The sequence below is a fragment of the Nomascus leucogenys genome, chromosome 9 (genome assembly GCF_006542625.1).
Source record: "Nomascus leucogenys isolate Asia chromosome 9, Asia_NLE_v1, whole genome shotgun sequence".
NCBI lineage: Eukaryota > Metazoa > Chordata > Mammalia > Primates > Hylobatidae > Nomascus > Nomascus leucogenys.
The window spans coordinates 17,710,928-17,735,989 of NC_044389.1; the positions used below are offsets into that span (position 1 = coordinate 17,710,928).

General features: G+C 33.1%; 1 protein-coding gene across 1 annotated transcript in view; it reads right to left on the reverse strand.

Moving 5' to 3' along the window:
* NEK7 (NIMA related kinase 7) overlaps positions 1–25,062 on the reverse strand; it is a 153,250-nt gene that overhangs the window by 37,314 nt on the left and 90,874 nt on the right. Inside the window, exons 4-7 of the mRNA XM_003264513.4 lie at positions 16,978–17,040; positions 15,380–15,490; positions 1,262–1,370; positions 272–379 (exon numbers count right to left, since the gene is read on the reverse strand). Of these exons, the coding sequence (XP_003264561.1) occupies positions 272–379; positions 1,262–1,370; positions 15,380–15,490; positions 16,978–17,040 (391 nt within the window). The remainder of the gene's footprint in view (positions 1–271; positions 380–1,261; positions 1,371–15,379; positions 15,491–16,977; positions 17,041–25,062) is intronic.

Below are 25,062 nucleotides of genomic sequence, written 5' to 3' on the forward strand. Positions count from 1 at the left end.
GACTTTTCTATGGCAATAGCTAAACCAGATTTATCAGCATTTTTTTCTTTTAACTCAGTATCTGCCCGAGGTCAAGTTAACTGAAGTATCCAACTGTCATATTAGAGGAAACCTGATACCTAATAGAGAGTTGCAGGCATCTGTTCAGGACCTGGTGATTTTTAAAATAGTTTTATTAAGAATGTAAGAGCTGGCATGTAATTGGTACACCTCTTATCTTTTAATCACACATACACAAAGTAACTGAATGAAATTATATTGTGTCTCTTACCTAAAGAATGTGCAGCTGTGGTTTTTGAGCTGAAAAACCGGCCAAGCCCAAGATCTCCAAGTTTCACCACCCCAGTGGCTGTAATGAACACATTAGCTGGTTTTATATCTGTGAATAAATGAAGGGATCAGGTAAAAGATGATAGATATTTTAGAAATTTTAAAGGAATTAAGAACTACTTTTCATGATAGAATTTCAAATTTATTTTAATCATGAAAGTTTGAATTATGAACCAATTAGTTTATTTTGAATAATTCCGATATATCCTAATACCTAGACGTTCTCGATTCTCTGATAGACAGCTAATCATCAATGTAGCATGATGAACATGATTATTAATTTCTATTTCAAATGCATTTTGTTTTCCATTTTCAAAAAACCTGTGAAATTCAAAGCACAAAATACACGTGTCCTTTTGATATCAATTTTAAATAAAATATCTTACTAAAAATTAACTTACTGGTAGATTTGCATAAAATATAAAACCACAACAACACTATAAGGCACATAATTATTTACTTAGATGGCTTTAAAAATCTTAACTGCATAAATGCATTAAAATTTTTCACACTTCAGTATCAGTGGATCAATTACTTACTGATGTAACGTTAACACACTCTGCTCAACCACTTGACTGAAAAGAATGCTTAGCTAATACTGAATATTAAAAATCTAAGTGGTTATGATATACATTGTTTATTTGAAGAAACAAAAAACTCTTCCTTATATATATTTGATTGCTGTCTTGTCTTTACCAACAGCATCTTACTGGTTAGTAAGATGCTCAAAAGAGTCAAGCAGAAAATTAATTTACATTCTTATTTAAAACCAAGTAGTGCTTTATTTAAAGGTTTAACATTCTAGCATAATTATAATTTGAAAATAATTACCTGAAAAAGTATGGTATTATGTACTGACTTGAAGACATTTACTTTGAAGAACTTATATCATTTAAAACAAGATTAAAAGTTCTTAATGATTTTATCTTACCTCTATGCATGACTCTTCGAGAATGCATGTGTTCCAACGCACTGCAAAGCTGAACAAAGTACTTCCAAACAGTTCTCTCAGGAATTAGCCTCTTTTGCTTCTTAAAATGCTTTTTGAAAATTAAAAATAAGAATTACAAAAACTAAAATTTCTCAAGACTGGATTCTGATAAGCAAAAATCCACAAGTCAGAAAAACACCTAATTTTATCTACCATTATCAACTAAAAAGCATATGATCTTTATACTGAAATGATTCCAAGAATTTTATCTGACATAATGGCTTAAGTTCTTTCCTATTATAACTAAGGTTAGCGGAAACTGTGTAACAGTACGTTTTTGTGATGTCCCACTATTTCAAAAAATTAACATCTATATAAAACAATTTCTTGTCTTAAAAGGAAGATGTCAAATTTGATTTTAAGAAGAGCCAGAATAAAAAAGTCTAGATACCTGTAGGTAATTATGTTCATTAAAAGACAATTCTTCTCCTGGCAGAAGGTTTCACTACAGAATTCCTTTTAAATATTGAACCACCCTGGTGATTTGAAATAATCACAATTTATTAAAAATTAAATAAATAAAAGGAATTTATGTAGGAAGTTTTCATGAATATTTCTACTGCACAATGCAACTCAAACTTGTACTTTGCTTTGAATGAATGAAAATAAACTCCATGGAAGAAAAACCTTACAGGAATGCCCAGGCAAAAAGCTGACAGCACCAATAGGCTACTTAGGAGAGGGGTCCTTGCACATAAGAGGGCAAATACTACAATAATTGTAAAACCAGAGGTACTTATTTATGCTCATTTTTTTGTACAACAAATCTGCTAGAAGACTATACTAATAATATACTACTTCAAGGACAAAGTTCTTAGCTTCATAAGACTTACAAAGATTCAACACATAAAAATTATTTTTCAAAAACAAAATGCAACTGGTTCCCCACTTAACAATACTTATAAGTGACCAACATGAATATTTCATTTTAATAGGTTTCCATAAAATTTTCTAATAATTTTAACTGTTTTAAAATATATATAGATATTAAAATTTAAATATGTATTTTAATGCAATTTATCCAAAGACATTTTGAGAAGTCCAACTAAATTGATTTTTTGTTATTGAATATGGAGGAACTATACTTGAGAAAATTCTAAAACAGCTACCTTTCAGTTTTTACACCTGTGACCAGCTGAGGGCAGGCTGAATGGAAAAACAGTACAAGGAAATCTGCTGATTTCCCTACATCATACTTAGCAAAAAATTATATCTACTGTCTCATATGTACTCAAGGTATGTACCAAAGGATAAATCTTTAAGGAAAAGCTAATCATCTTAGGTTAATCTTTCTTATAACACATACTACAGAAATAAATGTATTAGCAATTTCAATAGCTATTATATCAGTAACATTACTTCCCAAAGAATAAATAACAATTAGATGACCAGGTAATTAAAAAGCAAATCAAGGTCTTACTAAAATGTTAGAAACCTCCCATATCATGTTTCAATACTAAGTCTTCTTAATTGCAGACTGTGTCAACATCAGTTTTCATTCAAAGGGGGCAATGCTACAAAATCAGTTCTTTACACATAATTTTCTTTCAGACTTGGAATGAGTCCAAATAAACCCTGTATATGTGCTCTCCCTGATGCTGTATTAGCATATCAGAGGACTGTTTGATGTCAACAGGAAGATGGAGACCAGGTTTCTTTTCATTCAAAAATAAATATACCATATCATGTGCATATCAGACCATGAAAACAAATTTTTATGCTTTAATACAGATTTTGAAATCATCATAATGTAGTTGGCAGTTTACTTTTTAAATACCATTATAAAAAAGAAATCAAATCTAGAGGAAAAGGCATAATTTAAAAATTGCCCCCAAATTGCACAATAGGGAGGATGTTACCGGACCAAGATAATCTGATTATTTTCATGTTTTTGTATTCTTTGAGACTGTAACTTACAAGTTAAACCTGATGACAATAAGCTGAATTCAATATAATACTACTCAGAATGACCTGTTCTAAGAGTTAAGTATCCAAATTAGTTATAGGCCTTTGAAGAATAACATGAATTTGATTTTTTCATAAAATAAAGGCAGTTTCATTATGCCATTATATCTCTCATTATTTTTAATGTGTCCATTTAAACATATGTGGTTTTTAAACCATTCCTTAAGTACAGGGTTTTTTGGGTTTTGTTTTTTTTTTTGTTTGTTTGTTTTTTGAGAAAACCAACACTTAAAATGAGAAGAGGCTGTCTGTTCTGATGGTGGCACTGTTGGCTATCTCTTAAAAGAGGATGAACAGCAAAAAGGCAATGAAAATTCGAATTCTTTTTACTATGGGTAAAATGTATATTAGCACTACAAAGCAGGAACTTCCATAAAGCCAAAGAATTTTTAAAAAAATAAAGAACAACCTTCTCTTAAAATTTATTCTAATAAACACATATCTTTTTAAAAGTTAATTATCTAGCCAAAGAGCATTATTGTTTGAAAATCCTGTTTCCCTTGAAAAAAGGCAGCCCTATATAAATGTTTAGCTCTGATTAAAAAAAAAATCTAATGCCAACATGTAAAAAGTAAAAATGTACATATATTTGTTACATAGTAAGTTTTTAATATAGCAATAAATAATGTAACCAATATATCTAAAAGTTGGTATCAATATAAATATTTATAAGAAAATGAAAGAATATGTGACAGGGCGCTTTTACAATATTTATGTTATGAAATAGAATTGCAACTTTTTTATAGTTGAAAATCAAGTATCCAAAAATTTATGGGCAGGCAAAAATAAACACCCAGATATACCTGATCACTTGGACATAATTTTGTTTAGTCTTATTTTTTTTTAAGTAGGCTAGTCTTTTCTCTATGCAAATCTTCAAATACTATTTACTTTAAAAGCAACTTTTCCACTTTTATCAAAATTATTCAAATAAATACTGGATATTATTCAAATAGAAAAATCAGATGTGACAAAAAGCTAATCAATTTACATATAAAAGTATGTATATACAAACATTAGATTATATTATTTCTGACTTATATGTAAGAAGATTACCAGCATTTCACTTAGGTGAAATTCAGCATATCTGGTAAAACCCATCTGCATCACCATCTAAGTGATTTATATTAATATAAAAAGGGCTATAGCTGATTCAAGCTGTTTCCTTTCAAAGATTTTGGGAAAATAGTCACATCTTAATAGACACACTCTTTTTAAAATTATTAATCTCCAAACATCCCACTACAAATTAAATGACCAAGACCAAATCCAATTATATAGTGGACACTGAATATCTAAGTACCATTTTTGAACTCCATTGGGTAACTTGGTTCCTGCATTCTAGACATTACAACTCCAAGTAGAATATACACTGCTTATTTCTGAGTTATATAATTCTAATATTCTTCCTCAAGAAAGCTCAGGAAGAACTTCGATGATATTACCCAGCATAACCTCATCAACAGAGAAAGAATAGAAAATGATCTTATTTTACAAAAGTTACTATTCTCTGTGGCATATCAAAACATTTAAGCATACATTTTGACATGTTAATCTTTAAGAAAGAAAATTTCAGGCAAAATATCTGGAACTATCAGGGTCAGCTTCGTGGGCAGGAAACCTGTGTTATGCAGGTCTGGCACTTGGTTTAAAGCTCTGTTACTGCCATCTTAAAAAGTTTTAATTTTTAACAAAGGGACTTGCAATTGTGTAGCCAACCCAGGGAATCACACACTAAGCATCCTTTAGAAATGTACTGCTGTGGTTAAAAAAATAAAAAACAAAAAAAAAAATGCAATCCTGGTGTGCAAGGTGTTTTTGAAGAGGATTAGGAAAAATGTTAATTAAATGATGAGAAATAATCAAGTTATAAGAGAACTAGAATTACAAGCACCAACTGCTCTCCATTTCTTCCAAGTATCTAGTAAGAGGAAGTAAGTGATTTATGTTAAATATAAGGAAGCATTTCCTGCTTGGAGTGTTGTCAAATATTTAAATGTGCCACTAACACAATCCATATCCATCTTATAATAATAGACCTGATTATAAGGTTTGACAGTAACTGGTTGTGTGACCTTGAACAAGCCATTTAACCTTGACAGGTCTCAGCTCCCTCACACTATTATAAACAGAGTTTGGAGATGATCTATGAAGTCTCCACCACTTCTAAAATATAATCTGTGGGTCTACAGTCTTAGTTTCAAATAAAACAGAAATAATAAATGTCTGTTTGGCACATTTCATACTTAAAAATAATAGTTTCTTGGTATGCCTTATCCTTCATATATCCAATTAGTAAAAACAAAGCAACAACAAAAAACCTCAGAGATCCCTATTGGTCCATTTAATACTATAAAAGGTCTTAACATGAGATGACAAGTAGTTAGAGTTCTTTGTTATAAGCTTGTAATTAGGTCAAACATTTACCATCAGAGGAGATGTTAAGTTCCCAAACATAGCATTGTAATTATAATGCAATTTTATAAGACTATATTTTGTCATGGTTACTTCAAATAATTAAATGCACAGAGACTGGGTGATGAAAAAGATAGGATGCTTCTGGAAGTATAATGGACAGTTCTAAGTATGATTTTTATCATATTAATCTTTCTATGGAAATATTTTTCTTTGGAAGGCATAATGAGGTACCAACAAACTAAAATTCACAAATATTTGCTGTACACAATTGTGGGAAATTATATAAAATTAAAATTTTGGTATGTAACACTAATTTACAGTGCATAAGTATTTTCTCTCTTGGCACACAATAAAATTCAGATACCTTAAGATACATTAGAAGGTGTAAAGTAGGATGGGCCTGACAGTCATGAGATCACTGAGAATACTTATCACTAGCATCTAATTTTATCTTCTTATCCAAGGTCTACTAGTCTTTGTCTTTTCCTGTAATGTTGGGAAATCTATTAAGAGTGCTAAGCTGTTTTTAGATTATAATAGAATATAAATATAATCAATTCATTCCCAAAAGTTAAAATTGTGCAGGTTATTAATGCACGCCAAAAATATATTTCATCTTAGGGTAGAAAACGTGAAACAGAAAATATTTTTCCTGAGCAATTACACCTTGAGGGAAAAAAAAAAACCTCTTAAATTATTTAGCAAACAAGAAAACTAAGTACCCATAAAGTCACAAAACTTCCCCAAAACAGTTGCCTCCTGAAAACTGGTACATCAATATCAAGGCAACTTATTTAGAATATTAGAAAACTAAAAGATCAACAATAAAAACACATGAATGCATCAGGATTACTACAAAGAATGGTCCCTGCATTGCTGCCATGTGAATAATTCTTAAGAGAAGTTTCCACATTACTAAAACTGATAAGAAAATACTTGGAAATACTTAAAATGTTTTCTCTATTGCATCAGAGTACTAGTGATAGATAAAGTGAGATTAAAAAGAACAGTCAGTCTTCAAGGAGGCACAGAAGGTCACAAAGATAAACAGAAATATTTCCCTCTTTAATAAATTCTTTCTTGCTATGTTATACTAGACAACAGTAAGAGAGTTGAAGAGATATTTTAATTTTCATAATGAACAAAGAAAACATAGCAGAACAGTAAAAGTATCTCAATTGAAATCTAAAGGAGAGAAATTAAGATGCTTAACATAATGGTATCTGTATCCCTTAAGTGTCTACAGTTACCAAAATTACTGCTCATGATGGTATTACATGGTTTACAAAAGGGAGCTTTATATCACTATCATCTTCAAATGTAAGGAGCAATAAGCTCCTTCAAAATTATCTTCAATTTTTTCCAAGCAAACAGAGTTCAAAGTTCATACATCACCTGTTATTTATGCTCACAGAATTAAATAATGGTCATTTCATGGTATAAAGTGTTCAATTTCCTAAAATCTCTAAGTACTATACTGCTTTGATTTCAAACTACTTAAGTATCAAGGAAAATCCAAGTGATATTTTATCAGTAACATTGCTCTTAAAAAAATAATTCTATAGAACACACCTACATATACATACCATATGTAGACATAAATTTATACAGATATAGACACATAGATGTACATATATTATGTATAGGTACCTAAGTAAATGTATCTATGTGTGTGTGTATATATATATAAAATATATATTTTTAATTTATATATATATATAAAATAATATCCAATCCTGTGTATTTTTTTCAGATAGTGCTACTAACTTGCAACCTTAGGACTTCAGAATAATTCTAAAATGAAATATAAGACAGATGACAATCTTACACAAAAGACTTAATGGGAAACTGCGTTTGGAATCACTGGCAGTTCTCGTAATTGTCTGACATGGGCTATACACTTTGTCCAGATGCTGAAATGGAAAGTGTAGGTATCCTGGTAAACAATAAATCAGAGTTATCAAAGAGAGATGGGACTGCTGGGAAACCTTTACTGCTTTAAGGATCCAAAGGCCAAGAGTGTAAAAGACATTTCAAAGTGATTTTATTTCCAATACAACCTCTACATTTGGATAAAGACAAATAAAAATGTGTCTGCAAATGTAAAAACAGCCACACCAAGCAGGTGAACAAGATTTTTAAGTTATAATATTTGAAGATAACAGTTATCTCCAAAACACGGTTGACATTCTAGTTAATTTATTAATGTCTGTCATAAGCAGAATTCTAAGATGTACCTTACTCCCTCAAATTCTCAAGTCCTGTTGTATAATCCCATTCTCTTGAATGTGAGTAGGGCATGTGAGTATTATGAATTACTCTTCCCATTTCATATGATGTTATATAGAAGAAGGGATTTTGCAGATGTAATTAAGGTCCCTAATCAGCTGACTTTGAGTTAATCAAGAAGGACATTAGCATGGGTAGTCGTGATCTAATTGGGTGAGCCATTCAAAAAAGTCAAGAGAGATCTGAACCCAGAGAACTCTTCTGCTGGTCTTAAGGGAACACAATGGCAGGTTGAGGAGATGAATGGGGCAGAAAATGGCCAACAGCCTCAAGAACCTAAGGATACCCCCAGTTGACAACCAGGAGGGAAGTAGGAACTTTAGCCATACAACTTCAAGGAACTGAATTCCCCCAAAAACCAGTGAACATGGAGAAAGATCTTGAACCTCAGTGAGCTCACAGCCCCAGATGGCACCTTGATTTCAATTTTCTAAGACCTTCAGCAGAGAACCCACTAATCCTGACCCACAGGAATCTAGAGTTCATAAATTTGTGTTGCTTAAAGCTGCTAAATTTGTAGTAATTTGCTACGCAGCAATAAAAAATTAATACAAAATACAATTATAAACACATGAAAAATCAATATATAAAATTAATTTTATGTATGTATAAAGAAAGTGTTTTAAGGCTCCTAGCAAATTTAAAAGGAATGACCTACAGGTGGTAACAAGGTAGAAAATACCAAGTCAGCAATCTAAGAAGATAGCCTATACCTAAATATCCTAGAAATAAGAAATGATGGTCTTATTTATTTATTTTGTGCAGTACCAAACTCCTGAGAGGAAACAGACATCCATTTAAATTATTTGTATTGCATATTTCACTAAAAAAATTTATAAGAATAATATTCATTTCCTCCTTAGCCACTGTGATATAGTATGACATTCTCTTGGCAGATAACAAACCTCTTTCTTCTCAAAATATTAGGCTACATTTTGTTTTATTGCTAGTCTAGCAAAACAATTTTTAAAAATATATAATATTAAATACACGCATTTATAGTTTCTTCTATTTTTCTCAAACTGACTTACCAATAGGTAGTTATAAATACAGGCACTTACAAATAGTTCAGTGAATGAAGTATATTTTGTGAAATGAACTATGAAAATTTAAAATTTATTTTAGTAACATTTCTATTGACAACCTGAAATTTTAAAATCCTCTTATTTATATATTTTTGAGATTAATTTCCTCTACACTGGGTATTCATCACCAAATATGTTTCTTGACATTAGAATAGTGAAATAAACAGTATAATAAGACATACTACAAAATGGAGCATGTATGTGTCCAATTTAACTACAATAAAGAAAATATATGGCTTATACAGCACAATTTAACTGAAATCTGTTTTGTAAGAGTCGATTTTCCTTTAAAATTCTGATTGCTGATAATGAAGAAATTATGATGAAAAATTTTAGATTTCCTTTTATCCTAAAACTCATCTGGGAAGTATTTCATCTGACCACAGCCTCAGGTATTCCTTTGTCACTAATTAGAGAAATACTGAATATTTCAACTATAAATTGCTTAATTATATTTGTCAGCCTGCTCTGAACCAATTAATTATTTACTTGTAAAAAATCTTTGATGCAGTGCTATCCAGAGGTTCATTTCTGGAATACAGACCAGAAGCTATATTTCCTCTTGTACCCCAATTAAGCTGAAGACTTGAGAGAATGAAATATACTGTTATGATGCACAATGATTTACAATATTACTCACTAAAAAGAAATGAATCATGTCCATTACAATTCAAGCATTCACTGCTGTCCTTTTTAAAGCTTTAAGGCACTGTTCTATTCCTTCACAAAAGAAGTTCCTATGATTTTTTTTTCCTGATATAATCTATTTTATAAAGAACTGCTTACAGAACTAATAAGCGTGTTCAGCAAACAATTTTAGAATTTCTTAACTACCCAACCCCACTACCGTAAAAAAATACACTGAATATCACAGCAACTCTCTATGAGACCAGAGCATAAAGCAGCAGGAAATTGCTGTGACAGTTATACAACCACCCATGTTATCTACTGAGCCCTGGAACACAGAAGTGTAATAGAAGTAAAACAACCAACTTCTATACACCTATTCACTACATATTTATTGAAGTCGTTGCTATGAGCTAGAAGCTGAAGATAGCCAGGCAAGCAAAGCCAGCGTGGTCTCTGTGCTCAACAGAAATTTAAGTCTAATGGGAAATACAAACACCAATAAAATAATTACACACAAGAGGTCGGGCGCGGTGGCTCACGCCTGTAATCCCAGCACTTTGGGAGGCCGAGGCGGGCGGATCACGAGGTCAGGAGATCGAGACCATCCTGGTTAACACGGTGAAACCCCCTCTCTACTAAAAATACAAAAAATTAGCCGGGCGCGGTGGCGGGCGCCTGCAGTCCCAGCTACTCGGGGGGCTGAGGCAGCAGAATGGCGTGAACCCGGGAGGCGGAGCTTGCAGTGAGCCGAGATTGCGCCACTGCACTCTGGGCTGGGCGAAAGAGCGAGACCCCGCCTCAAAAAAAGAAAATAATAATAATAATAATAATAATAATTACACACATGAATACATGATTATATTACTAAGTGCTATGTAGGAAGGGTACTCTGGGAGCACTTACACCATAAAGTACTCTATGAGTCAAAGGAAAATGGTTGAGGAAGTGATAGCTAAGTAAAGAACTGAAGTACAAGCAGAAATAATGTCAGCCAAGAATGGAGAAGAAGAGCATCCCACGTAAAATAAAATCACATTCAAGGAAATGAAAGGCCAATGTGCCACAGCAAGAGCAGGAGTCAGATTCCATAGCAAATATATGCCGAGCACAAGCTCTGTACCAGGCACTGCTCTAGGCACTTGGGATATGTGAATACACAAAACGGACTCTGATCCTCTCTGAGGGAGCGTATCTTCTGTATCACACAAGGCTTGCTGAATCTTGCCAAACATTTTAGTCTTTACCCTTAAAGTGAAAACCTAGAAAGATTTGATTGAAAGGAAGGTTTTCTTTTTTCTTTGTTTCTCCCCCCCCCAACAGTTTAAAGACTGATGGAGAAACGGATTTAAGGAATGGGTGCTGGATGTTGGGAGACAATTAAAAAGCTCTCGCTCTCTCCACATGAGAGATGATAGGGAGAGAAATGGAAAGGGAGCCGGGTGGAGAAATTTGAAAGGCATTTAGAAGAAAAAATAAACAGAATCTGGTGAGATTGAAAAGAAGAGGTAAGGGAGAGCGAAATGACAAAAAAGAGTCCCGGTTTTCAGAGTGCACAACTAGATAAACTGGTGCCAGGCCTCGAGTTAGGGAACATGGGAGGATGGGTAGTCTGTAAGGAATTAGTTTACAGACATATTGAGCCACATAGAGTCAGAATTTAAAGAGCGCTCCATGCTAAAGATAAAAAATTGGAAGTCGACAAGAGTATAGAGAGTAATTGAATCCATAGGTATGAATGAGATCAGCTATAACATGAGTAAGAACATAAAAAAAAAAAAAAAGTCAAGGACTGAAACTTAAAATTCCATCATTAATGGCCAGGAAAAAGAGAATGACTCATTTAAGAAAAATGATAGTCTCCAGAGAGGTAGGAAGAAAATCAAGACACTGTGGGACTCAATAAGCCGGTGGAAGAGTGTTTTAGGAAGAGTATGATAAGCAGAGCCAAATGCTGCTGAGAAATCAAGCAGAATGAAGACTGGACAAAGTCCTCTGGCTTTCATGAGAGAGGTCACTGAAGAGCCATTATGTGTGGTAGGTTGGTAAGAGGGTCAGGAGTAAGTGTCTGAACTGTGAAGGAAAAAAAAGAATTAGGGTAGTAATTGAAGGAAAAGGCAGGCAGAGGTGAGGGTGGTAGGACTTAAGAGGGTCTTCTGAGATCATCTTACTTAAAATAGCAACACACAGGCTGGGCACAGTGGCTCACACCTGTAATCCCAGCACTTTGGGAGGCTGAGGCAGGTGGATCACCTGAGGTCAAAGTTCGAGATCACCCTGACCAATATGGTGAAACCCCGTCTCTACTAAAAATACAAAAATTAGCTGGGTGTGGTGGTGCATGCCTGTAGTCCTAGCTACTAGGAAGCAGAGACAGGAGAATTGCTTGAACCTGGGGGGCAGAGGTTGCAGTGAGCCGAGATCGCACCACTGCATTCCACCTTGGGCAACAGAGTGAGATTCCATCTCAAAAAAATTAATTAAATAAATAAAATAAAATAGCAACACACCTCCTCTAAACTCCTTATTTAATTTTTCTTAATTGATTTATCAACATCTGGCATATCATATATTCTACTTGCTTTTAGCATTTTATTTGACTTCCCCGCTGGAAAATAAGTTTCTTGAATGAATGAATGAATGGGGAACAGGTGTGTGTGCATGTATATATATGTATAAATATGTTTAAAATAACAGTGACCTGAGCATATTTAAATGACGAGAGAAGGTACTCAGAAGTGCACAATGGTTATAAATCTAGGACTGGGAACAGAAAATGATAGGAATTAAAATTTCTGAGAATACAGGCAGAGAAAGGATAGAGAACCCAGGTGGAGGGACACATAACAATCCCTCCTATCTAACAAGAATGTGGTAACAGGAGAGAAGGAGAAGAGAACAGTAACAGACACAAGTAGATCTAGCAGATTCAGTCATGGGAACCTGAGGGTGCTCCTGTCTAGTGACTTCTACTCTGTAAAACTGGAGGAATAAAGTCAACTTTGAAGAGTAAAAAAGGGTAGATTTGTATGATGCAAGGAGGCTAGAAGAAGAGTAGTGATCAGAGGTTTACATGAAATAAAGAAAATGTGAATATCTATCAGATATCATACATGCATACAGGCACAGATGGATGGGTATGTGCACATACATTTGTACATATGTCTTTAAAAAGTATGTATATAAACATACTATATATTATATTACTTAACCATCATAACAACACTGTAAGACAGGTATTACTGACCCAATTTTATTGATGTAGAAACTGGCTCAATCATTAAGATTAAATAACTAGGACAACTGATTAAAATCCTTTAATTGCCATCTGAATTCACTAGTGTAGTTTCAGAGGTCCTGTTATAATCATGCCTTATAACCCACACTTTTCCTTTATATAACTTATTACAACTGCAGGTATATCGTTTTATATTAGTATTAGTCAAATGCCTGTTTCTCCCACTGGATGATGAGTTCCAAAAAGCCATAAACCAGGTACCTGGCACATAGTAAATGTCTAATAAATGAAAAAACAAAATCTAGAGCTATTTTTTAAAAGCTACAAATTGGTATTAACTATTTAAGGGACTAATTTGCCAATAGCTATTATCATTTAAGATGTGCATACTCTTACTCAGCAATATTTGTATGAATCTATGTAATAGAAATAGACAATAGAGTATATATAGATATAGTTGTATTGATGTAGATAAGGCTTTGTACTTGAGATTTCTCTGTAAGAATAAAAAATGAAAACAATCCAATTATCTATTAACAAAGTAATAAAATAAATCGTGATGTGTCTGAGAAAGAATACATGTATTAGTATATATTCTTATATTTAAATGGGTATAAAGATAGTAAGTAAAGTTGGGAAGGTTTTATGCACATAAAGGTTAGAGGTTATTTCTGGGACATGGCAATAAGGGAGACAAAGGAAGGACCATATAAATAAAATTGGGTCAGTAATACCTGTCATATAGTTTTATTATGATGGTTAAGTAATATAATATATAGTATGTTTGTATGTATACTTTTTAAAGACATATGTACTAATGTATGTACACACATCCATCCATCTATTTAAAGACATATGTACTAATGTATGCACATATATCCAACCACATATCAATCTTTCCTACCTGCCCAGGAAATCAACTCTTTATCTACACTAAACAATGCAGGAAGCCAGCGTGCTATAAGTTAGACTTTCAGGAAGCCAGACTGCTATCTCTAGTGACAATCTAGGAAGCTAAACAGTAACTTCTATAACAATTGATTAATAACTGACAGCTTCCCTAACTTTGTCCCTGCCTCTAACTAGGACCAACCAGAGAAAGCCAAATATGTACTCCTAACCAATCACAAGGACGCCCTGTTTCTAGTCAGCTGGTCTATAGCTTCTCTATGTCAGCAGCCTCCCATCAGGGTATACCCAAAAGCTTCCCTTTTCTTCCCTCTATAAACCTTTCATTCCTTTGCTTGCTTTTAATTCTCTGCCAAGATGCAAGTGATGATTGGCTGACTCCCTTGCTACAGCAAGCTCGAATAAATAGCTTTTGTTTTTCTCATTCGGTTATTCTTGTTTGTTTCTAGATGGTTCAACTTGTCTTCCATAGTAACAGAAGTTTAGCTGGGCACATGGCCAGCTGAATGAAGACTTTCTTTTCCAGCCTTCCTTGCAGCTAGATAGGTTCATGAGACTACATTCTGGCCAAGGGAATGAAGTTGAAAATGTTGTGTGACAGGCAGCACTCAGGAATGTGCTTTAAGATAAAGCCAGCATGTACTCTTTGTCCCTTCAAGCCTAGTGTGACTTGATAAGCTAGAAAAAGGCTGAGTCTCTAAAATACTCTTGATAGAGCAGAGCTACCATACTAGCCCCAGACTTTTATGTGACAGAGAAATAATAACAATAACAATAATAATAGCAGCAGCAGATACATTTACATAGCCTTACAATGTGTGAGGCATTCTTCTAAGCTCTTAATAAATACTAATTAATTCAATCATTACAACAATCCTATAAAGCAGGTTCTATTATTACTGTGTTTTTTAGAAAATGTGACACTGAGAAGTAACTGGCCCAAGGACAAACAGTTTTTAAGCTACTATTATTTAAGCGTTTCTATTAATTGCAGCTGAACTTAAACCCAATTAATATATGCCCTTAGAAAAGAAGGTTAAACAACTTAATTATATTAATTATGAATTAATATGCCCTTAGAAAAGAAGGTTAAACAACTTTTATGTGGGGTTGATATCCAAGGTCTGACTGCAAATCCCACTTACTTTGATGGATCCCCCACCAGAAACAGGTCAGGCTGCTCTAGAACCTCCTTTTACTCATGTCCAGAGACCCAGGATCAAGCATGGTCTGCTCAAAGAATCAAACAGCAAAACTGTAACTCAACTTACAGAAGACAAGTATCTTGGCCTCTTTCCAAGTTGGTTTTGGGGTGTTTAGATATTTCAGCTGACCAGTGTAAACATCACCAAGTAAACCAGTTTCAGAATTATGATCACTAACCATCTACTATTTATTACATATCTACCAGATAAGCCTTGCATTGAGGTATTTAGTTTAAAATATCTAATATCCCTATGTGTTTAACAGACAATTCTATTAGAAAAAAACAAAACAAAACATTAAGACAATTTTTTTAAAACTTACCTTGATCATTCTGGATAGGTCACCAGCATCTGCTAGTTCCAAAACTATGTTTAGTTCATTATCTTCAATGAATGATGCATAATATTTTATTACATTTGGATGGTTGAGTTGCTGAGAAAATAAAACAGGCATCAGAAAGTTTTCTTACTGTAAATATCCAAGAGTCACTTATAGTTTTGTACTTAAGAACAAACTTAACTGTATTTTTTAAATTACAGAAATCTTAACATGACAGTATATTTTTCTTTAGTGAATTGTGAAATATTACAATTATTAAAAGTAAAACTAGGTATAAATTAATTTATCTTAATATTCTTTATTAGAAATAATATATTTTACATTTAAATCTTAATTTAAAAGTACTGCTATGCCCAATAAGCATATCAACAGATGCAAGAAGTAAATGATAGAATTAGGTCACCAACTGCTAAAAATTACATCCTCAAAATGAGAACTTTCATTTAGGAACACTCAATGATAAATAAAGTATCCCTTTTTACTCCTACTTGGAAGTTATGGCTGGTCCTAGAATAACTCCAGCTAGTAGACAAAACACAGCTGGTATCTACTATACTATATCTAACTATTGCTTTTATATCAAATAACATACAGGACTTATTTATGTGAGCCAATTCATAAAATCATCCCTAAGAAAAATTTTACCTTGTAGAAATATATGTATCAGTCCCTACTCATTTGCAATCCTTTTGTCCAATCTTTAAACACATTAATAGAAGATGAATTGTTTCTCAGAGAAATTATGCATAAAGTATGGGTGACTTTCTTCTTTCTACTTAAAGTTTTCGCCGCAAATTTTCTATGATGACATGCTATTTCCACAGTAAAAGTTTACATATATTTAAGCCAGCTACTTCATGTGCCAAGAAATAACTACAACAAACAGAATAGTCAGAAAACATTGTTTTGACCTTACTTTTTTCCTTTTTGCATAAATCTGGTTCATTTTAGGCACTAACATAAACGGATGGTATAAAAAAAAAAAACAGCCAAGTCTTAACTAAAAGTTATAAAAATACAACATAGGCCACAGCATTTCTCAAAAGAAACTTCATTATAAAAGAAGCAGTGCAGAAATAACTGAAATCTCAGTCATATTCTTAGTAGATGGGAAACTAAAAAGCTAATTCCTGGCATACTCTTTATATGCACTCTGTCTAAGTCTGGAAAAAGTATTGAAATATTAGAAAATGCACGTGAACCATTTTGATTAGTCCACATTCTCAATATAATACATGGTGAGATAATACTAATTTGCATTTATATTACTTAACCTTTAGAATATGTCCTGTTGGGGTGGTCAAGAAAAAAAATTATTCAATGTTTTATGCCCATTTTATCCATTTCCTAGTTTGAAATGAGAAAAAAAAGCTGGTCCTACAAATGTTCTGATTATATTATTTAACAATAAATCCAAAAAATAACTACATTCTTCAATATACTGAAATTTAACCTTATATAATATTACTTGAAATCAGTGTAGCATGTCTTAAAAACCTTTTTGTGTTTAAGTGTGGTATTTTAGTAAATCACTTTTATCACCATGTTATGTTCAAAAGAGTCAATAGTTCATTAATTACCTTAAGAAGATCTATTTCTTTGATGCAATCAGCACGTGCTTTGGCATCCATTAAATCAAATATCTAAAAATAGAACCCAGAATTACTTAATAAAATAATAACCTATGGTTCAAGCTATTGTGTAAATTCATTTTAATACTCTACATGTAATTATATGTACACTAAGGAATTTTCTTTCTGATTAGCTTTTCTTTATTAAGGAGGTCTGTAGGTATCTTATGTTACCAACAATGCTTACATTTTCAGCAGTCAGTATTTTAAAAACGGATAAAGAGAACAGTTAGATATCCCTTGACACTCAGGTCTTAAGTTCCAATGAACAAAATTAAAGTTGTGATTATTGAGATGATAAAGTAATAGCTAATATATGTTGCACAATTAATATATGCTAAATGTACTGCACAACCTTATGAGGATGATAATAGTAGTATTCCCATTTTACAGATGAAGAAGAGAAGCTTTAGAAAGCTAAGGAGACTGACAAAAGGTCACACAGCTAATCAACAGAGCAAGCAGAATTCATTCTCAGAGTTATCCATCTAGAACCCAAGCACTGAACCATTAATCTGTTCCATCAAATCATGTCTAAAAGGTCTGATGTATGCATTCTTGACAAGGGTGATATCATTCCAAGGGGGTGAAAATTGGTTCTTTGTGGAGAAGGGTAACAAAATTTTACTCTATTAAGTATAAAGTATAGATACACATACAGTACTGCACATGAACAGATATACTGTATTTGTGGAATTAAAATTTCATGGGTAGAGGTAATTAGAAAGAAATGTCTAAACAGGCAGCTTGGAGGAAGATAATGAAGAAAAGGTTGAAAAATATTAACCTACTGTTAAAAACATAAAAATAAAAAATACAACCAAAAAGATATTTCATGTGTCTCTGAAAACACAAATCTCTCAAGGTTCTAAGTGTGTGGAAAGTAACATTTAAAAAAGCAATATCTTAGAGACTGCAAAAAAAATCTAAGGCAGTACTGCAAGCTGATTAAAACCCTAGTTACATAACAAATAAAAAAATTAATGACATTTTTAGTAATCAGCTTAATCAAGTCTTCCTGATTCAGCCAGCTAACATTCCAGGAAAAGAAGACAATGTCAAAGGAGTGGCAGAATCCAAGTCTTTTTAATTAGAGAAATAGTTATTAGACACTACCAGAGAGGGCTGGCCTCTTTACACAATGCTTTAAACTTCACTGCAATCTTGTAAGATAGGTAGTATTGGCCGCAATAACAAGATGAGGATTGAGGCTCAAAAAGATTAAATAATATGCTTAGGATCATAAAACTAGTAAAGGACAGAATCAGGACTTGAAGCCAGGTTGTTCTGGCTCCACAGTCAGTGTTTTCTCAATGAGCCAGGCTGTCACAAAGTCTAATGTATACACAACTAGCTAATAAGTATTAAAATATATGTGTGTACAAAGTGTAGTATTAGAAACCTAAGGAAGAAATTCCTCCCATGTAGGGAGGCAGGTAACATTAGAGGTGAACCTTGAAAGAATTATAGGATTCTGCCAGCCAGGAACAAAAGATATCTAATGCATAAAAGTAAATATGAAATAAGGGTGTATAATTACAGCTTATAAGGCAACTTTTTCTAGATACCATTCTCAATATCCAAAGATACACAAAGTTCTAATTTTTCTTAATTAAAAAAACCATATGAAGATATTAGATAAGATTATAAAGCAAAAATAAAATCCATAAACTCACTGCCTTCAAGAATTTTAGCTTTGGCTCAGTCCCTTTTATTTCTTGTACAAATGCATGTGCTTTTTACATAGTGAAAACAGCAGTATATAAAATGATATATATGCTTTTTCATTAACATTATTTTGGTTCTACTACTTCTAATGAAAACTTCAAGTATCAAATTTATGTTCTGCAACTTTTAATGTAGAATAGTTGAGCACTGCATACTGTTTAAGATTTGAAAACATATAAAGCCTTATCTTAGTTAATGGTTTACAAAAAGAGACAGACTAGATTACATCAAAGTTTCTCCCATTTAATCAAATAACAGAAGAAGAAATATGTATGCCAGTACATATATTAAAGAGAGTTAACTTCTCTTTTTTCCATTAGCAGTAATTCTAACCATGTCAGCCACAGTAAACTCATGTTAACTACCATGATTTCATAATGGAACAGAATGCAACGCAATGAAACAACAGCAAGGAAAGGAAAAGGGGTAAAAAAAAAAAAAAAAAGGAAAGGACTATGAGTGGCAAATCACTATCACAAAGTTCGCATAAACTATCTAGTAAGATATGCTTTGGCTAACATTAAGCTGTTGTATACATCAAGCTTTGACAAAATGAGCTAGATATAAATGGACACCAATAGCAGGGCTTAAAAAAAATACCAGTATTAAAGAACAAACCATATGACACCATTTATGGAAGGAAGGAAAAACCTTGCGGAAATTTTCTCCAAGAGCATCATAGTTTTAACTTTACACACAAATGATTAATATGAATAACCTGATCCTGAGTACAGACAAGCTTAAACTGTTAATGTCCACCCTTTCTACATATAAAAATCCATGCTGAATGCCATCTTACTATCAGATCTTATTACAGATACAAACAAGAAAACCATCTTGCAGTCCTTTAAGATGCACAGTGTCAGATGCAGAATGCAGACTGCAACACAGAAAATTAACACACAACTTGTAAGTGCTACTTGTTCAAAGTGATGTAAGAACCTTAATGGGGGTGAGCATGGCTGGCTGGAAGGGCTCTCAATAACTGATTTATATAAGCAGGAATGCATAATGCCCTTCAGGAAAAAATATATATATGTGTGTGTGTGTGTGTGTGTGTGTGTGTGTGTAAAATCGAAAGTTCTTGAACTGAAGAAATAAGCTTTACATTTAGCAATTTCACATAGAAATGCCATTCATTCCCCCAAAGGGATTACTATATCAACATGTTAAATAATAAAACAAACACTAATGGAAATAGAAAAATTTGAACTAGATATTAGTTATAGGTATGAAACACACACACAGAGACTACTTGCACTTTAAATCAAAATGGCATGAGAAATAACTGATTCTTGATGCATCATGAATGCTGATGCCATTCTCAGGAAATGCTCTTTACAAGGAATTTGAGATAACTCAGAGATATACTGGAAAGCACAAAATTGTAAGTATATCAGATCTTGATGGAATTCCTGGTATTTTTGTTTGTTTGTTTTAGGAGGCAGAGAAAGAATAATGCCCATATAGTACCAGTAATTAAAATGAAGAAAATCGCAAACTTGGAGACATATACGTATCTAATCGCTCAGTAATCAATGTCTCTATGATGTGGAACAACATTTTTAAAAAACAAAAGAGGGTGAGTGAGATAAGAATGAATAACAGATGTATAAGAGTTTTAGGAAACCATAACGAGATACAACATACCAAGATAGAAACATGCTACACAGAAAATCTTTAATTCAAGTTATAAAAATTAATTTAGAATTACAAATTGACTTTTATTTTTAACTGAATTTTCAATAATATCAAAAGTCACTCCTCAAATGCAGGGAGAAATAAGCATTGATGGCACATCTAAAGCAAAACTAAATTCTGAACGAAATACATTTACAAATACATTTAACTGGAAATTCAGAAGTATCTTTCTTTTTCTCTCAGCCAACAAGTCAAGACAAAAATAAATAATAATGAATATTTAGATTACATCATTCCCAAACACAGATTAAAAGCTGTCCGATGATTTCATGAGCTAGAAAAAGCAGTATGTCTTGGGTGAAAATATGGACTTTGTAAGAATATCTTGCATATAATATGTACAAACAAGTCTTCAGGAGGCATCATTTTCATTCAGCTCTACCAAAGTTTCTTCAGGTTTTTAAACTCATTTTATGCTTGGTAAGAGCAAGGGATGAGCTGTGGTTAGGCAAGTAATGACTGATAAATTCTTGGTATTCTCTGAATCATTTTAAAGGTTTTCTTTTGTCATCTTAAAATTTTGCCAAAATTACTCATAGCTAATGAAACTGAAAAGGTTAACACTAGATTTCTTTAAAAGGAAACAAAATCCTTCTAGTAACTTAACAGAAATATCCCCTTAAAAAGGCATATGTCAAATTGTTAGAAGAAAGACCATTTAAAATGCAGAAAACAAAGTACTTAAAAAATATACTAAGCAAGTTTTTGTTGTTGTTGTTTTCTTTTTTGAGAGTCTTGCTTTGTCTCCAGGCTGGAGTGCAGTGGCATGATCTCAGCTCACTGTAACCTCCGCCTCCCGAGTTCAAGCAATTCTGCCTCAGCCTCCCAGGTAGCTGAGACTACAGGCATGTGCCACCACACCCAGCTAATTTTTGTATTTTTAGTAGAGACAGGGTTTCACCATATTGGCCAGGATGGTCTTGATCTCTTGACTTCGTCATCTGCCCGCCTCGGCCTCCCAAAATGCTGGGATTACAGGCGTGAGTCACCATACCCGGCTCTACAGCTGGAACCTTCCTATCACTACCCTTCAGATGACTGACTCCATATCCTCCACCTCTGCTTAAATTTCACATCCTCAGAGAGGCCTTTGCTGCACACTCTTATCTAAAATGCTCTCCTCCTCTAGTTTGTCTCTAATACCACAGCATGGTCATTTCCTTTTTGGCTATAATTATTTGATTTATTTTTTGCTATGATTATTTGATTTATTGTCTATTTTCCACACAAAAATGTTGGATTTAATTATTGTGTCCCACTATTGTGTCCCTATTGTCAAGTACAGTGTCTGCCATATAGTAGTTTAACCCCAAAATGTTAAACATTCCATAAAACTGGAAATTTTCTGTTTCTTATCTGCTTAGAAATGCATAAGATTGCAAGTACAAGTAATTAAAATTAAAAAGCTTTAATTTTAAAGATAAAAGCCTATTTCACCCTGACAAGTAAAAACTAACATTAATTTACCAAATTGTTCTGTATTTTTTAAATGTCATTTATGAATTATTCTTACAAATGCTTAGTTTTCATTTATTCAAATAACAATTGGAAATCTGAAAGGAAGTCTATAGAGATTAAATGAAGTTCATAAAAGCTGCAAGATAACTTTATTAATCACAATGAACACTGAAAAAGAGATTGAATGCAAAGCCACAGAGGTTATGAATATATTAAAATCACTCTATGTATTATGGAAGTGCTATCATTGTCCACAAATTTCTGATCATCTATAATCCTAATTTCTAATTATATGCAAACATGCGGAATCTAAAATTAACATGAGTAAAAAGTAACTTATTAATAGAAATTAAAAAGTTATTTGCTTGAAAAATACTTTAAAGCAACTAGCAAACGTAAGTAAATAAAAGGTAAGCATTCATTATCAAAGAATACTTTGGGGAAGACTTTTTGAGATCACCTGAATCAAAAGGTGAATCTGAACGATATTATCACTTTATTTGTATAAATACATGAAGTATTATTTTAGCTTTTCTTCCTAAAAAAAATCTCACTGACAATGGCTGCCACACAGTAAAATAGTGTTATCTAGAAATATAGTTAAGAGTAAGCAAAGAGAAATTAAGCATTAATGAACAAAGGATCAAAATACCTCACGTATTATTTTAAAATGACAGTAACAATGGTCAAAGAACTAAGAAACAGCAAGGCCCAAAATTCACACTACTGTAACACTATGTCAGACTGATAAAATAAAAACCAACTTCAATCCTATAGCTCTAATCAATGAGCAAAATATAATAAAATAGAGATTGAATATACCAGATCAAAAGAAGTTTTTGATAATCTTCCAACATAAAGAACGTAAGTTTTGAGACCCAGCTCACAAACTCTGTGAAGCCTCTTTCCTAAACTCCTCCTCACACCTTTTCTCTTCAAGGCTGCTCCTATCACAGTGCCTACCTCATTATGTTAGAGGTGTCTTTGTTGTACCCCCACTAGAATCCCATGAGTCTCATTATGTTTATCTTAATCTTCCTAAAGCCTTAGACACTGACCAATAAACACTAGGCGGTCAATAAATACTGGAGGAATGAATTCAATGATCAGCAGGAAGGGAAGCACTGAAGAAGAGGCGAGAGAGAAAAGCAAAGTTGGTAGAGAGAATTTCAAAATTGTTCTGTTAGTTAAGGTACCATCTTATTTTTTTGCAAATGAACCATGATGGGATACAGGTAAATTTTCAAAAAGACTGGTTAATGTTGCCATATACTGTAGGCTCTCAGATCCCTTTATGATTTCTAAGAAGTAACATGCATTTAGCACACACACTCTTCCTTCCCATACAGGTAAGAGGCAAACCTGCAGGAAAATGTCCAGAGCTGAACACATCCTTTGTTAACAGCCCTGAATAAGTGAACTAAATGGAGTGGCACAAAGTAGGGAAGGGCCTTAAAAACTAAGCTGAGGATTCTGGATGGTATCTCATTAAAAATTTGTAAGCAGAGAAATGAATGATAAAACCAATACTTTAGCTTATGAACTCAACCGAAGTATTCACAAAGGAGTCTAGTGGACCTGGGAACAGTAATACAGTTCTTGAGACAAGTAATACAGCCTTAAAATAACAAGTTGAATGAGGAAATTCAATATTTAATTCTTTAGGGTTTTTTTTAAAGAGTTAGGTTAGCATTCTTCAAAAAGGAAAAGCATTGGTCAGCAATATTATAAAATTTTGTATTTTAAGCTGCAGAGATGACTTTTTAAAAAGAAAGAACCATGGGTTTTCCTGTTCAGCACAAGTGTAATATGTCACAAGAATCAATATGTCTAAAATGCAAATATATTTCTTCTTACAAAGGTTTAAGGCGTTGCCTAATACCCTAATAAATAAGGTAAGAATATCTTCACAATATCATTTCTATCTTCTATGAAGAAATTAGGTTTAAACTAGATGTCACAATATCAACACTAAAGCAGAAAGGAATGGGATAATCCAAAAGAATAAACTTTAACTTCCTACAGTAATTTGAGGTTTATCACAGCGTAAAACAGAGGCGGCTAGAGGGTAATATCCAATTAATACTGAATGGAAATACAATTGTGCAAATTAACGCACACTTATTCAAATTTCCAATCAATAGAAAAATGCAGCAAGAGCTTTTTTCTTCCTCCCTCCACCCCTTCCTCCATTCTTTCTTTCTTCCCTTCTTTCTTTCTCTTTCTAATGAGAAGGTTCTGCAATGTAAAAAATAATCACTAGAGACAGAATTGAGCCCTGTTTTCCACACTCAGAATCAGAGAAGGGATCCAAGAGTCCCCAGCGACCTCCAAATGGATCTCAATCCATCCAACCTCCCATCTTGACAATCTGTGGCAGATTGGCAGCTATGTTCTCTCCACTCTATTCTGTATGTTGAGCTTGTAATTTTATTTTGAAAATAATGGATTTTGAAGATTGTTACCCTACTTGAGAGTCCACAGTGCATCCTTGATTGCCTACGGTTCAAATTCCTCTGTCTTGCTCCAATGCTCACCACAATCTGGGCTCACATTTATAGCCTGGCTTAAGTTCCAATTCCACCAATTCCAACAGCTCAAATTGACATCTCCATTCTGTGAACTCTTATTTAAATCAGGAACCCATGCCACAGGGTTTAACATTATATTGTTCTAGATAGACTCCTTTTCCCCTGGAGGGCAGGAATAATACCACTAGTTTCTTTTTTATTTCCCTGGGTGCTCAGAGATCATAGTAGAAATTTAATCCATTTTAAAAATGAATCAAAGAGTTCTTTTGTAAGGGAATAATCGTTCCAAAAGTAATCTCTTTCATAAACACTAATACCTACATTCCATATTGTGTTTTCTTAAGCTCTGAGTGGCATATTAAAACAGAGAAGACTGCAATTCTTATATGCTGCTGGTGAAAACTTACACCAGTGCAACTTTGGAAAACAACTTGGCATTAACTTGCAGTACACATGCATCCCCTGTGGGATGCAGTCATTTCCATTCTTAAGCACAAACAAGAGAGAAATTCTTGTATGTGTATACTAGGAAAGACATGAGAATATCAGAGAAGCATTGTTTGTAATAGCAAATAACTGTAAACAACTTAAACAGCAATCAACAGGAACAAGTGAA